The sequence below is a fragment of the Rhinoderma darwinii genome, chromosome 4, assembly GCF_050947455.1.
Source record: "Rhinoderma darwinii isolate aRhiDar2 chromosome 4, aRhiDar2.hap1, whole genome shotgun sequence".
Classification (NCBI taxonomy): Eukaryota; Metazoa; Chordata; class Amphibia; order Anura; family Rhinodermatidae; genus Rhinoderma; species Rhinoderma darwinii.
Genome location: NC_134690.1, coordinates 291872011 through 291888034, shown reverse-complemented (window position 1 = coordinate 291888034; position 16024 = coordinate 291872011). Strand labels below are relative to the sequence as shown.

Below are 16024 nucleotides of genomic sequence, written 5' to 3'. Positions count from 1 at the left end.
CCGTATTAATGGAACGCTGTCCCCATATTTCCAAATTTGAAATGGTACCAGGCAGGGTTGTCCATTATCACCGCTTCTGTTTGTGCTGGTGATGGAGATGTTGATCCAGAAAATCAGACAACACCCTGACATTAGGGGGTTCACTACACAATCCACTCAACACATAACGTCCGCGTTTGCGGATGATTTACTTATTATTATGTCCAAACCGAGAACAGAACTCCCGGTGTTCGCTGACATATTTTCTGAGTTTAGCACTCTCTCCAGCTTCAAAATTAATTTGGAGACGTTCGAAGCCTTGGGGATCAACGTCTCTACTGCCATGATTAGTCTGCTTGAGTCTAGATATCCCTTTAAATGGCCCCCAAAATACATCCCATACTTTGGAATTAAACTTTCCAAACACTGGCCAGATCATCTAGCCTTAAACTATTATCCACTACTATTGGCCTCTAAAAATATCATAACCTACTGGATGGCTCCTTTTATCTCCTGGATGGGTAGAAAGAATTTAATTAAAGGTCTGATACTCCCCAAATTTATATACCTGTTCCAAATGCTACCTACAGCTGTTCCACTGGTTTTCTTTTCAAAGTTAAGATCCATGCTTTTTCACTATATATGGAATAATGCACATCCTAAAATCAGGGTGGCTACATTATCCCTACCTAAGATCTTAGGAGGTATTGGGGCCCCCTGAGTTTCGAAACTATTACCACACAGCTACTCTCTCACGAACAGTAGACTGGTTCCGCAAACCAGAAGTTAAATTATGGATAACGGTTGAGGAATCCCTAACTCCTGTCCCTCCTTAGATCTATGTTACTCGCATCCCCTAAAAGTGTCACGGAGTTTGCGGTTAAGAATGATCTCACGAAAAATGTAATCAATATCTTTACTCTAAATAGACGTAAATTTATCCCGTTCCCATCTCCATTAACCTTGGCATCTGACTTGATTTACCTATACCTAGAAGGTCCAAGAGAGCAATATGGCAATCCCTCCACTAAGCTTCACGACACTTTAGACTCACTTTTGATAGATGGGACATTTTTGACATTTCAAGAATGGTCAGACAACTACACCGTGTTCCAACTTATTATGCACATTGGATTTAAGTGTCATAAACATTTAATTATTAGTTTTTCAATTAAACTCATGGATGGTATTGTGTCTTAGGGCTCTTTGGATCATTGTAATCAATCTCAGACACCTGTGATAATTAGTTTTCCAGGTGTGCCCAATCAAAGGAAAACTACCTAAAAAGGACATTCCACATTATTAAGCAGGCCACAGGTTTCAAGCAATATTGGAAAGAAAAAGGATCTCTGCTGCCGAAAAGCGTGAAATAGTGCAATACCTTGGACAAGGTATGAAAACATTTGGTATTTCAAGAAAACGTAAGCGCGATCATTGTACTGTGAAAAGATTAGTGGCTGATTCCGAACACAGACAGGTTCGTTCAGATAAAGGCATAATGAGGAAGGTTTCTGCCAGGCAAATTAAAAGGATTAGAGAGCAGCTGCTAAAATGCCATTGCAAAGCAGCAAACAGGTATTTGAAGCCGCTGGTGCCTCTGGAGTCCCGCGAACCGCAAGGTGTAGGATCCTCCAGAGGTTTGCAAGTGTGCATAAAGCTATTATTCGGCCACCCCTAAACAATGCTCACAAGCAGAAACGGTTGCAGTGGGCTCAGAAATACATGAAGACTAATTTTCAAACCGTGTTGTTTACTGATGAGTGCCGTGCAACCCTGGATGGTCCAGATGGATGGAGTAGTGGATGGTTGGTGAATGGCCACCATGTCCCAACAAGGCTGTGACGTCAGCAAGGAGGTGGCGAAGTCATGTTTTGGGCTGGAATCATGGGGAGAGAGCTGGTAGGCCCCATTTAGGGTCCCTGAAGGTGTGAAAATGACCTCTGCAAAGTACATAGAGTTTATGACTGACCACTTTCTTCGGTGGTACAAAAAGAAGAACCGTGCCTTCCGTAGCAAAATTATGTTCATGCATGACAATGAGAACCTTTGGAGCATCCTCAAGCAAAATATTTACGAGGGTGGGAGGCAGTTCACATCAAAACAGAAGCTCTGGGAGGCTATTCTGACATCTTGCAAAGATATTCAAGCAGAAGCTGTCCAAATACTCACAAGTTCAATGGATGCAAGAATTGTGAAGGTGATATCAAAGAAGGGGTCCTATGTTAACATGTAACTTGGCCTGCTAAGCTTTTTTTTTTATTGAAAGAGCTTTTGATTTCTATAAATATGACCTCCAGATGCTGCAAATTCAACAAATTACCATTTTAGTTCTCTTTACCACCCTTAAAATGTTTTGATCTCTGTTGTGCATAATAATTTGAAACAGTGCATTTTGAGTTTTTTACTTCTAAAAAAAAATCTGTTATTAGGAGATTTGTTCAATACAATTTGCATTATACGCCAACGGGTGATGGATTGCAGATTATACTGACTGTCATTTGCATCGACTATTTAGGAAAATCGGTGAAAAATAACATTTGCATAATAATTTGGAACGCGGTGTATAATCTCCCGAAACTACATATCCTACAATACATGTTCCTGAAAAAGTTGGTTTCCCCATATCTTAAAGGTGAATCCCTGGATCGATCTTTGACTGCCTTTGAGTCTTTGTTGGGACAAACCAAATACCCAAAGAAAATCCTGTCCCAGATATATCAAATATTTATGACTGGTGAAGTACCTTTGAAAAGATCCTGTGTGTCACTTTGGGAGAAGGACCTTTCTCTGACTCTCTCTATGCCTGAAATTAATGCACTATACAGAAACTCGCATGGTTCATCCCAATGTATTAGAATACAGGAAAACACTTACTAAATCGTATCCAGATGGTACACTACACCGGACATAACACACCTCTGGTATCCATCCATCCCAGACACGTGCTGGAGATGCCTGAGTGATCGGGGCTCCTATATTCACCATTGGTGGCTCTGCCCCGAGATAAGGAGTTTCTGGGAATCTGTTTTAGACCTCATCAGATCTATATGTAACACAATAGACCAAATTTCACCAACCACTATATTTTTGAATATTCCTATCCCGAATCTTTGTAAACGGTCCAATAAACTGAACCAGCATCTTCTATCCGGAGCAAAACTTTTAATCCCCCCAAACTGGAGATCGACTCATTCGCCTACATTAACGCAATGGATGTTTAAAGTAGACCAAATCTATCATATAGAAGAGACAGCTGCCCTCTCTAACCACTCCCATGCTTGCTTTTCAGCATTGTGGGAACCATGGATTTCTTTCCGTGCCTCAGAACAATTCGATTCCCAGTGATTTATTTGTCTTCGGAAGTTCCACGACTGTTACATACTAATATTATATCTTTCCTGTCCTAGAAACTAGCCGGTGTAATTATATTTGAACTCTCCTTTCTCTCTCCCCCTTCTATTATTCCCACCCCTATCATTCCCCTTTTGCTCTTTAGATTTGATTTACTTCAAGACATTTTAACACCTTGTGTTACGTACAGCCTATGCTAACCCTCTTCATTCGCCTTCACTTCCTATACTATATACACGTGAAGACAGATACAATATTAATAGGCTGCATTATATGTAATTTCCTTGTTTGCTTTCTGTTCGAACTATGATGTAAAATATTTTTCTTCATCCTTTGAAATGTCTGTAAACCAAGTTTCTTGCCGATTTTGAAAATTAATAAAAAAACTATTGAAAAGAAAAGAAAGCATTGGCACAGTACTGGATTGCATACAATTTGTATGGTTACTTTAGAATAAATACCTAAGCAAATTAATTCATTTCACCACAAATTATTCTCTCTATGCACTGATATTCTTCTTAGGGAGATTCACTTACAGTATTTCATTCTTAATAACCTGTTTTAAGAATCCTTAATAAATACAGTTCATAACATAATATAAAATCTGGAGCTGTATTTATTCAGAAGAATATATGTTTTTATTTACAGAATGGATATGCACCGCTAGAGTTTTTTATTGAAGGCCAGAGGAGTAGAACAGGCAAGGCATTACAGCCAAGGCTTGGTATGTATAGCTGACCATAGTGTGATCATTCTCAGGGGGGTTTTATACTCTTTCATAAATAAAGCTCTAAATGTACTAACAATATTTTGTCTACTGCATAGAAATTTGTGCTAGAATTAATCTTGCAAGTGGCTGTATAACCCTTTCATGACCAAGGATCATTGATGCCCCTGTGTCCAGGTCAAATTTTATTTTCAGTTTCTGATATGCATTTTGAACTATAATATCTTTGCAACCGCTTTGAATATCCTAACTATTTTTACTTTTGTTTTTTTTACAAGACTTATGAGGCTTTAATTTAATGTATTAGTTTAATTAATTCCATGTTTTACATTTTTATTATGAGCAGACAAAACACTAAAAACGCGAAAAAAACACTTTTTGTATTTTTTTAAATATATTTATCTGTTATTTACCTGTGTATGTATGTATGTATGTATGTATGTATGTATGTGTGTGTATATATATATATATATATATATATATATGTATGTGTGTGTGTGTGTGTGTGTGTGTGTGTGTGTGTGTACATACATACAGTGGAGGAAATAAGTATTTGATCCCTTGCAGATTTTGTAAGTTTGCCCACTGTCAAAGTCATGAACAGTCTAGAATTTTTAGGCTAGGTTAATTTTAACAGTGATAGATAGATTATATAAAAAAAAATAAAGAAAATCACATAGTCAAAATTATATATATTTATTTGCATTGTGCTCAGAGAAATAAGTATTTGATCCCCTACCAACCATTAAGAGTTCAGCCTCCTCCAGACCAGTTACACACTCCAAATCAACTCGGTGCCTGCATTAAAGACAGCTGTCTTACATGGTCACCTGTATAAAAGACTCCTGTCCACAGACTCAATTAATCAGTCTGACTCTAACCTCTACAACATGGACAAGACCAAAGAGCTTCCTAAGGATGTCAGGGACAAGATCATAGACCTGCACAAGGCTGGAATGGGCTACAAAACCATAAGTAAGACGCTGGGTGAGAAGGAGACAACTGTTGGTGCAATAGTAAGAAAATGGAAGACATACAAAATGACTGTCAATCGACATCGATCTGGGGCTCCATGCAAAATATCACCTCGTGGGGTATCCTTGATCCTGAGGAAGGTGAGAGCTCAGCGGAAAACTACACGGGGGGAACTTGTTAATGATCTCAAGGCAGCTGGGACCACAGTCACCAAGAAAACCATTGGTAACACATTACGCCGTAATGGATTAAAATCCTGCAGTGCCCACAAGGTCCCCCTGCTCAAGAAGGCACATGTACAGGCCCGTCTGAAGTTTGCAAATGAACATCTGGATGATTCTGAGAGTGATTGGGAGAAGGTGCTGTGGTCAGATGAGACTAAAATTGAGCTCTTTGGCATTAACTCAACTCGCCGTGTTTGGAGGAAGAGAAATGCTGCCTATGACCCAAAGAACACCGTCCCCACTGTCAAGCATGGAGGTGGAAACATTATGTTTTGGGGGTGTTTCTTTGCTAAGGGCACAGGACTACTTCACCGCATCAATGGGAGAATGGATGGAGCCATGTACCGTCAAATCCTGAGTGACAACCTCCTTCCCTCCACCAGGACATTAAAAATGGCTCGTGGCTGGGTCTTCCAGCACGACAATGACCCGAAACATACAGCCAAGGCAACATAGGAGTGGCTCAAAAAGAAGCACATTAAGGTCATGGAGTGGCCTAGCCAGTCTCCAGACCTTAATCCCATCGAAAACTTATGGAGGGAGCTGAAGATTCGAGTTGCCAAGCGACAGCCTCAAAATCTTAATGATTTATAGATGATCTGCAAAGAGGAGTGGGCCAAAATTCCATCTAACATGTGTGCAAACCTCATCATTAACTACAAAAAACGTCTGACTGCTGTGCTTGCCAACAAGGGTTTTGCCACCAAGTATTAAGTCTTGTTTGCCAAAGGGATCAAATACTTATTTCTCTGTGCACAATGCAAATAAATATATATAATTTTGACAATGTGATTTTTTTTTTTTTATATAATCTATCTCTCACTGGTAAAATTAACCTAGCCTAAAAATTCTAGACTGTTCATGTCTTTGACAGTGAGCAAACTTACAAAATCAGCAAGGGATCAAATACTTATTTCCTTCACTGTATATATGTATATATATATATGTGTATGTATATATATATGTATATATGTATATATATATATGATTATATATTTCTGTATATATATATATATATATATATATATGAGTGTCTATATACAAATATATATATATATATATATATATATAAACACACACATATATAAACATATATATGTATGTGTGTCTATATATATATATATATAATCCTATATATATGTACGCACACATGTATGTGTGTGTGTGTATATATATATATATATATATATATATATATATATATATATATATATATACATATATTTTTCATGCTTGAAAAAGGTCCCAAGGTGGGACAGAAGCGTTGCATTTGCTATGTTGGCACAATAAACAACACTTTTTTTTCACCTTGATTACCGGAGTGCTGCTGGATTTATTTCTGGGATATCTACATTGTCTTTGGATCAAGACTGCTAGCTGGCACCCTTTATTATTGGACTATACTGTTTGAAAACCGAGTGCTGCTGTTTCTCTTTGCTGGTATATATACACACACATACATACATATATATATATATATATATATATATATATATATATATATATATATATATATATACGCACACAATATGTTGCAGCTCTTTAACAGTTAGCCTTCTTCACTCTCCCCTCACAGGGGTTCCAGGAGAGAGAAGAAGACTAAGGAGTTAAAACAAAACTTTCAGTACCTTATCTGCCCAGATAACAAGCACATTGGCTCCATTATCTAAGCAGACAGAGGGAGAAGGGGAGGGGAGGTGTCAACACTGGGAGAGAGAAGTGCAGGCTGCTTCATTGTGAGCAGAGCTGCACTTGTAAGTTGAGTTTCATAAAAAAAACACGTTTGTTTTATGAAACTAAGTCAAAGAGGTGTCGGCACTTGTAGAGAGCCGTCACATAGATTAGTGCAGAGCTGCTCATGCTAAAGCAGCTTCTGTACTCATTAAACCCCGATGCACGCGGCAAACGTCTATATACGTGCTGACTACTCGGGGCATCGGCAGTTAGAATGTATATATCGGTATGGCAGTCGTGAAGGGGTTAATGTAATACATGTATAACCATATGGCATCTATATAGGCTGATTTATGGATGAGCATATGTAAATAAGCATGCATCACTTAATGTTGGTACAATGCCCAAGGTCAGAACACAAACTTGAATTAGTATAAACCACCTTTAATTAGATAGTAGGAATATTGGAAACCTAAATAGGCATAATGAAATGCCAAGCAATATCTCAGCAACAACAAACCTGGAAATTTCTTCTGCAGATAGAAAATTATGGAGAAAAGCCTTCTCAACATCAAGAACGCACACATATGAATGCTGACGAACAGAAGTGTCTTAAAAACAGAATAAGGCTGGGTTCACAAAGTGTTTATTTTTATTTTTTCTGTGTTTAAGGCCACTTTTACACAGCAGTATTTAGGTCAGAGTTTTGCATCCGCATTTTTAAGCCAAAGTATAATGGAAATATTTGTACTTCTTCTTTGTTTTGGTCCTTCTCCTGGTTTTGGCAAATACTGATGCAAAACACTGACCAAAATACTTCCGTGTTAAAGCCGGCCAAAACTGGATCAAAAATACCGTCAGTTTTCTATAGTTGTAAGTCATTGTAAGGATTTTTACCAATACCATACCTAGAGCATGCTGTATACTAAAATACACAGAACGCCACAAAAATACAAAGCTGCTAAAAAAACACCAAAAACCAATATACAATTGGTGGAATTTATTAAAAGGTTTACACCATTTTAGTGGCATTAAAAAGTCACAAATTTTGGCGCATGCTATAAATGTGCAATAATTTGGGACTTTTTACGTTTTTCAAACGCTCTCGCCACCTTTAAAAAATCTGGACAGGGTCCTATCGGAAGGGGGATGGGGCAATCCGCAGGGTAAAACATTGCTATAATATATGCCAGAAATTGGCGTAAATCAAAGTGGATATCTAAGCCAGCTCGTTGTTGGCATAGATTTCACTCTGGCTTGCAGACAGCACAAGATGCAACTAATTAATTAAAAGGTGTGCGCCTCTTAATAAATTAGTTGCATCTTCTGCAGGTTTCAGACCAATACTGGTGTAAAAATTGTTGTGCCACTCGGGCCGTTTTTGATGTGGCACCCGATAGTCTTCACGGACCTATTTACTTTAGCTGGTCCGTAAAAAATTATCCAAGTCTCCGATCCAAGGATAGATAGGACATGTTCTATCTTTCCTCGGATCACTGACGGGACTCGTCCAGCGCACACGGTCGTGTGCATTAGGTGTAAATCTGCCCCTTTGTGTGTCATATGTTTCTATAAACAGTAAACATCTGGCTGCAGGGTTTCCTCCCTAGATAAAGTCAGAAAAGAACGCACCCAAACACTGTGTGTGAAACCGACCTTTTTCCAAAATTCTTCATTGAACTGTTTCTTTAGTATGTGTAATAAATGCTTGAACATTTTTATGGTAATAAAGGCCAGGCCATGCATTTTAAATCCATCATTTAAATTGCATGGTTTGGTGCAGTTTTAGTTTCAAAAGGCATTTATTGGTATACACTGCCATTCAAAAGTTTAGGGTCACTTAGAAATTTCCTTATTTTTGAAAGAAAAGCACAGTTTTTTTTCAATGAAGATAACATTAAATTAATCAGAAATACACTCTATACATTGTTAATGTGCTAAATGACTATTCTAGCTGCAAACGTCTGTTTTTTAATGCAATATCTACATAGGTGTATAGAGGCCCATTTCCAGCAACCATCACTCCAGTGTTCTAATGGTACATTGTGTTTGCTAACTGTGTTAGAAGGCTAATGGATAATAGAAAACACTTGAAAACCCTTGTGCAATTATGTTAGCACCGCTGTAAACAGTTTTGCTGTTTAGAGGAGCTATAAAACTGACCTTCCTTTGAGCTAGTTGAGAATCTGGAGCATTACATTTGTGGGTTCGATTAAACTCTCAAAATGGCTAGAAAAAGAGAGCTTTCATGTGAAACTCGACAGTCTATTCTTGTTCTTAGAAATGAAGGCTATTCCATGCCAGAAATTGCCAAGAAACTGAATATTTCCTACAACTGTGTGTACTACTCCCTTCAGAGGACAGCACAAACAGGCTCTAACCAGAGTAGAAAGAGAAGTGGGAGGCCCCGCTCCACATCTGAGCAAAAAGTCAAGTACATTAGAGTCTCTAGTTTGAGAAATAGACTCCTCACAGGTCCTCAACTGGCAGCTTCATTAAATAGTACCCGCAAAACGCCAGTGTCAACGTCTACAGTGAAGAGGCGACTCCGGGATGCTGGCCTTCAGGGCAGAGTGGCAAAGAAAAAGCCATATCTGAGACTGGCTAATAAAAGGAAAAGATTAATATGGGCAAAAGCACACAGACATTGGACAAAGGAAGATTGGAAAAAAGTGTTCTGGACATACGAATCGAAGTTTGAGGTGTTTGGATCACACAGAAGAACATTTGTGAGACGCAGAACAACTCAAAAGATGCTGGAAGAGTGCCAGATGCCATCTGTCAAGCATGGTGGAGGTAATGAGATGGTCTGGGGTTGCTTTTGGTGCTGGTAAAGTGGGAGATTTGTACAAGGTAAAAGGGATTTTGAATAAGGAAGGCTATCACTCCATTTTGCAACGCCATGCCATACCCTGTGGACAGCGCTTGATTGGAGCCAATTTCATCCTACAACAGGACAATGACCCAAAGCACACCTCCAAATTATGCAAGAACTATTTAGGGAAGAAGCAGGCAGCTGGTATTCTATCTGTAATGGTGTGGCCAGCGCAGTCACCAGATCTCAACCCCATAGAGCTGTTGTGGGAGCAGCTTGACCGTATGGTACGCAAGAAGTGCCCATCAAGCCAATCCAACTTGTGGGAGGGCCTTCTGGAAGCATGGGGTGAAATTTCTCCTTATTATCTCAGCAAATTAACAGCTAGAATTGCAAAGGTCTGCAATGCTGTAATTGCTGCAAATGGAGCATTCTTTGACGAAAGCAAAGTTTTAAGGAGAAAATTATTATTTGAAATAAAAATCATTATTTCTAACCTTGTCAATGTCTTGACTATATTTTCTAGTCATTTTGCAACTCATTTGATAAATATAAGTGTGAGTTTTCATGGAAAACACAAAATTGTCTGGGTGACCCCAAACGTTTGAACGGTAGTGTATATGGTTAGAAATTAGATATACAATCATGTTAAGAATAAAGAGGATAATACAGAAGAAAAAATGATATAAAGGATAAAAAGGATATAATGAAAAGTGCTTGTATCAAATAGGGAGATACATACAGGGAAGAAGGGACGTGGAGAGACAAGGGCGGGTAAATAGAAACCAAACAATTGAGCCAAATCATAAAAATGCACATATTAGTCACAGAAATGTGGAGCGAGCACAGTATCACATTAGAGGATTACACATTATAAGGTAATGGTATACCCGAAGTAGGTTGCATGAGGGGAGGAAAGCCATGGATCCCACACCGCACGATAGAGGTGGAGTGAGTGAGTTCTCACAGCCTCCAACTTTTCAAAAATAGCGATACAATTAACTCTATTAATAACCATAGAGAAATCCAGATCCGCTGTACGCCACTTGGAAGCTATATAGATTAGAGCAGCCAGGAATATAAACTGGGCAAGCTTAAATTTGGAATTAGACATTCTGGGAGGAATAGCCCCCAATAGACACGTAGGTAGCCGTTTTGGGACGGTAAACTGGCAGACATTTGAGATTAAAGTACAGACATCTGAGCAAAAAGTTGACACTCGAGGGCAAGACCAGTTTAGTGCAGTTTTAGATCAGATTTTCTTATTTTTTTCCAAATCCCAATTTTTGTCTTGTATGTACATGTGTTTTCTTACTGCACTTTAAAGCGCAGCTAGGGTTGTCATGAAGAATTGCTTAGATGGGGGCCTGGCCAACCTGAGATGTAACCAGATGCAGGTTCTTCGAGCTCCTTCTTAAACCTATTGATTTATCCATTTATTGCTGGATTATTATCTTTCCTTTTGGGCTGGGATACTCTTGGGCACTCTTCTAGCCCGACACCGGTGACTTTGTACAGAGGCTCAAGGTGACCCGTAAAAAGGATTTAAACGGAGCGGAGAAGAAGAGGTCGACAGCAGCAACCAGTGTTAATGGAGGATAGACCAGCGGCCATCAATAGAGGCAATTGCTACAGTATTTTGGCTGAACAGGATGAGGGGCCTGGTACTGGGCCCCAACCAATAGAGATTGTGAAGCCGACTCTGAAGAATATCATTCGGCCTATAGGTCACTGTAACAAATTCCTTACCACTCTAAGTCTGCAAGTTGAGGACATAAAAGAATGAGAGGACTACAGCCCTGGACTACCTCACTTGAAAAGAGATGTTAAGAGTCATGTTAAAGTATTGGCCGAATTGGAAGTGATGAAAAAGGTGGCAGGAAATGCTCCCACTGAATATTTAGAATCCTGATTGATCAGTATATTTTGCAAGGATTCCCTGACTCCTCTGTTTACTGTGGAAAGTGCTCACAAGGTTCCTACACACACCTACCAGACAGCTCTCCCCTCATTCTTGTTTTGATTTTGCATTATCAAGACTCTGATGTTCTCCATCATAAATCCAGAGATCTCTATATCCGGTCTATTGATGGACATGTAGGTGTCGCTCGTTCCTGATTACACCATCGGCGTCCAAAAAAAGTGGCCGGAATTTGTGGATAATAAATGGTACCTTAGGAACCTACAGTGTCAAGGAATCACTTCTTAAGCAATTCCACCGAGTGAAAGTTTATGGAATTGCAATACGAGCAATTTCCCAAAGGCAGCTGGAGACTGGATCAAGCGTACAAGTAAATCAGCTACCTCAAGTCCCTAACCACTCTGGTCAGCAGAGACTAAGGCTACTCTATGGTCTTTACCAGAGCCCGCCGCAAGGCAGGTTTGATTTGGCCGCATAGAACCCAGGTTGCTTTTACAGAATAAGGTGTTGGACAGGAGGTGCACTTGCAGGCTTTACCAGAACGGATAACCAAATGAGCCAGAGGGGTGAACAACAAGCAGAGTTCATACCAGGAGAGACTACAAGCCCAAATCACAAAACAGAAGAATGCCAGGAGTTGCAGAGCTCAAAACCAGCCTTGAGCAGAATATCCGAATCAGTGAGCAGAGGGTAAATCCAAAGACCAAGCCGAAGTCCAGTTCAAAAAGTCCAAACAGTCAAGCTTATTTAGGGTGTAACCAGGAGCTTGATCAGTCACATGCATTCACAAATCGCAAGCAACAACAAGAAAACTGAATAGACTCAAATGCTCCACCCTTGGCCCTGATAGGTTGCAGACAGAGAGATAAGTTTGGCTCTGCATCTCAAACCAGGGCCACTCAAAGGCTTGGCTAGTAGTCAAGACAACCTAAAAGTGACGGACGTTTCCTAACATACAGACTGCTTTTTATATGATGTATGTGTCAAGACTTTGTGTGGTTGCAATGGAATCCACTTATTGATTTGACTGCCCAAAAGATGCAATACAATTTCCCCAAAAGATGGATCGCCACAAACGACAGCTGAAGCTTGAGATAGTTTAAAGTCACCACATTATAAGTGGCCTATCTTGTACATAATATGATCTGCGCTGTAATGTACAGGGTGGGCCATTTATATGGATACACCTAAATAAAATGGGAATGGTTGGTGATATTAACTTCCTGTTTGTGGCACATTAGTATATGGGAGGGGGAAACTTTTCAAGCTGGGTGTTGACCATGGCGGCCATTTTGAAGTCGGCCATTTTGTATCCAACTTTAGTTTTTTTCAATGGGAAGAGGGTCATGTGACACATCAAACTTATCGAGAATTTCACAAGAAAAACAATGGTGTGCTTGGTTTTAACGTTACTTTATTCTTTCATGAGTTATTTAAAAGTTTCTGACCACTTATAAAATGTGTTCAAAGTGCTGCCCATTGTGCTGGATTGTCAATGCAACCCTCTTCTCCCACTCTTCACACACTGATAGCAACACCGCAGAAGAAATGCCTCCCGATCTGACCCCCTTAGACTTTTATCTTTGGGGTCATCTGAAGGCAATTGTCTATGCTGTGAAGATACGAGATGTGCAGCAACTGAAATTACGGATACTGGAAGCCTGTGCTAGCATTTCTTCTGCGGTGTTGCTATCAATGTGTGAAGAGTGGTTGAAGAGGGTTGCATTGACAATCCAACACAATGGGCAGCACTTTGAACACATTTTATAAGTGGTCAGAAACTTGTAAATAACTCATGAAAGAATAAAGTAACGTTAAAACCAAGCACACCATTGTTTTTCTTGTGAAATTCTCGATAAGTTTGATGTGTCACATGACCCTCTTCACATTGAAAAAACTAAAGATGGATACAAAATGGCTGACTTCAAAATGGCCGCCATGGTCAACACCCAGCTTGAAAAGTTTCCCCCCTCCCATATACTAATGTGCCACAAACAGGAAGTTAATATCACCATCCATTCCCATTTTATTTAGGTGTATCCATATAAATGGCCCACCCTGTAGATCACAGCAGTGTTTTTTTATTTAGAAAAACGATAATTTTTGACAGTTATAACCTATTTTAGCTTTATGCTAATGAGTTTCTTAATGCCCAACTGGGCGTGTTTTACTTTTTGACCAAGTGGGCGTTGTGGAGAGAAGTGTATGACGCTGACCAATCAGTGACCAATCCGCGTCATACACTTCTCCCCATTCATTTACACAGCAGATAGTGTTCTTACTAGAACACTATATGCAGCCACATACACACAAACTAACGCTACTCAAGTGTCCTGACAGTGAATATACATTACCTCCAGCCAGGACGGGCTGTGTATTCAGAATCCTCACGCTTGTGGTTGATTTACAGCAGAGCATTCGCAGTCTCGCGAGATTATGCTGTAAACTGTCATTTACAGCGAGACTACGCCTGCTCTGCTGTAAATCAACCACAAATGCTATAGAAGTATCAGGATTCTGAATACACATCCCGTCCTGGCTGGAGGTAATGTATATTCACTGTCAGGACACTTGAGTTGCGTTAGTTTGTGTGTATGTGGCTGCATATTGTGTTCTAGTAAGATCACTATGTGCTGTATAAATGAATGGAGAGAAGTGTATGACGCTGATTGGTCAGCGTCATACTCTTCTCTCCACAACGCCCACTTGGTCAAAAAGTAAAACAGAAACTCATTAGCATAAAGCTAAAATAGGTTATAACTCCGTCAAAAATTATCGTTTTCCTAAATAAAAAACACTACTGTAATCTACATTACAGCGCCGATCACATTATTTACAAGATAGGCCACTTATAATGTGGTGACAGAGCCTCTTTAAGGGGTTGTGCAGCGCCTCTCTCTTCCGCGATTCTGACATCGGGCATGGAGAGAGGCTGCTATGAGCAAAGTGTGACAGTTGCTGAGGCAACTGTCCGACACCCAGCAAGTACTGTACATCCGTCCTATTAACCCCTTAAAGACACAGCCTATTTTGGCCTTCAGGACACAGCCGATTTTTGCAAATCTGACGTGTCACTTTATGTGGTAATAACTCCGGAATGCTTTTGCCTATCCAAGCGATTCTGAGATTTTTTTCTCGTGACATGTTGTACTTTATGATACTGAAAACATTTTGTCGTTAAATTCAATATTTATTTGTAAAAAACACCAAAATGTAGAGAAAATTTGCAAAAATCTGCATTTTTCTAAATTGTAATGTATCTGCTTGTAAAACAGATAGTTATACCACACAAAATAGTTACTAGTTAACATTTCCTATATGTCTACTTTATGTTTGCATCGTTTTTTGAACGTGCTTTTCTTTTCTAGGACGTTACAAGGCTTCGAACTTTAGCAGCAATTTCTCACATTTTCAAGAAAATTTCAAAAGGCTCTTTTTTCAGGGACCAGTTCAGTTCTGAAGTGGCTTTGAGGGCCTTATATATTAGAAACCCCCATAAATCACCCCATTTTAAAAACTGCACACCTCAAAGTATTCAAAACAGCATTCAGAAATTATTTGAACCCTTTAGGCATTTCACAAGAAATAAAGCAAAGTAGAGGTGAAATTTACAAATGTCAATATTTTTTTGTGAAATTCATTTGTAATACAGTTTTTTCTGTACCACAGAAGGTTTTATCAGAGAAATGCAACTCAATATTTATTGCCCAGATTCTGCAATTTTTAGAAATATCCCACATGTGGCCCTAGTGCGGTAAAGGACCGAAACACCGGCCTCAGAAGCAAAGGAGCACCTAGTGGATTTTGGGGCCTCTATTTTATTAGAATATATTTTAGGCACCATGTCAGGTTTGAAGAGGTGTTGAGGTGCCAAAACAGTGGAAACCCCCCAAAAGTGACCCCATTTTGGAAACTACACCCCTCAAGTAATTTTTCAAGAGGTATAGTTAGCATTTTTAGCCCACAGGTTTTTTGCTAAATTTATTGGAACTGGTCTGTGAAAATGAAAATCTACTTTTTTTCTGGAAAAACATACGATGTTTTAGATTTTACAAGGAATAAAGGAGAAAAAACACCCCAACATTTGTAAAGCAATGTCTCCCGATTACGGCAATACCCCATATTATATGGTAATAAACTGCTGTTTGGACCCACGGCAGGGCTCAGAAGGGAACGAGGGCCATTTGGATTTTGAAGCGCAGATTTTGCTTGAATGGTTTTCGGTGCCATGTCGTGTTTGCAAAGCCCTGGAGGGATCATAACAGTGGAAACTCCCCAAAAGTGACCCCATTTTGGGAACTACACCCCTCAAGGAATTTTTCTAGGGGTATAGTTAGCATTTTGACCCTACACGTTTT

General features: G+C 39.4%; 1 protein-coding gene across 3 annotated transcripts in view; it reads left to right on the top strand.

The window, feature by feature from the left end:
* Window positions 1–16024, top strand: part of LOC142761152 (dihydroxyacetone phosphate acyltransferase-like) — a 200574-nt gene that overhangs the window by 69184 nt on the left and 115366 nt on the right. For all 3 annotated transcript variants that reach the window (XR_012883524.1, XM_075864345.1, XM_075864346.1), the window contains one exon: window positions 3979–4054. Coding sequence is in view for 2 of the 3 variants with exons in the window: in XM_075864345.1 (XP_075720460.1) it covers window positions 3979–4054 (76 nt within the window). In the remaining variant the exon portion in view is untranslated. The remainder of the gene's footprint in view (window positions 1–3978; window positions 4055–16024) is intronic.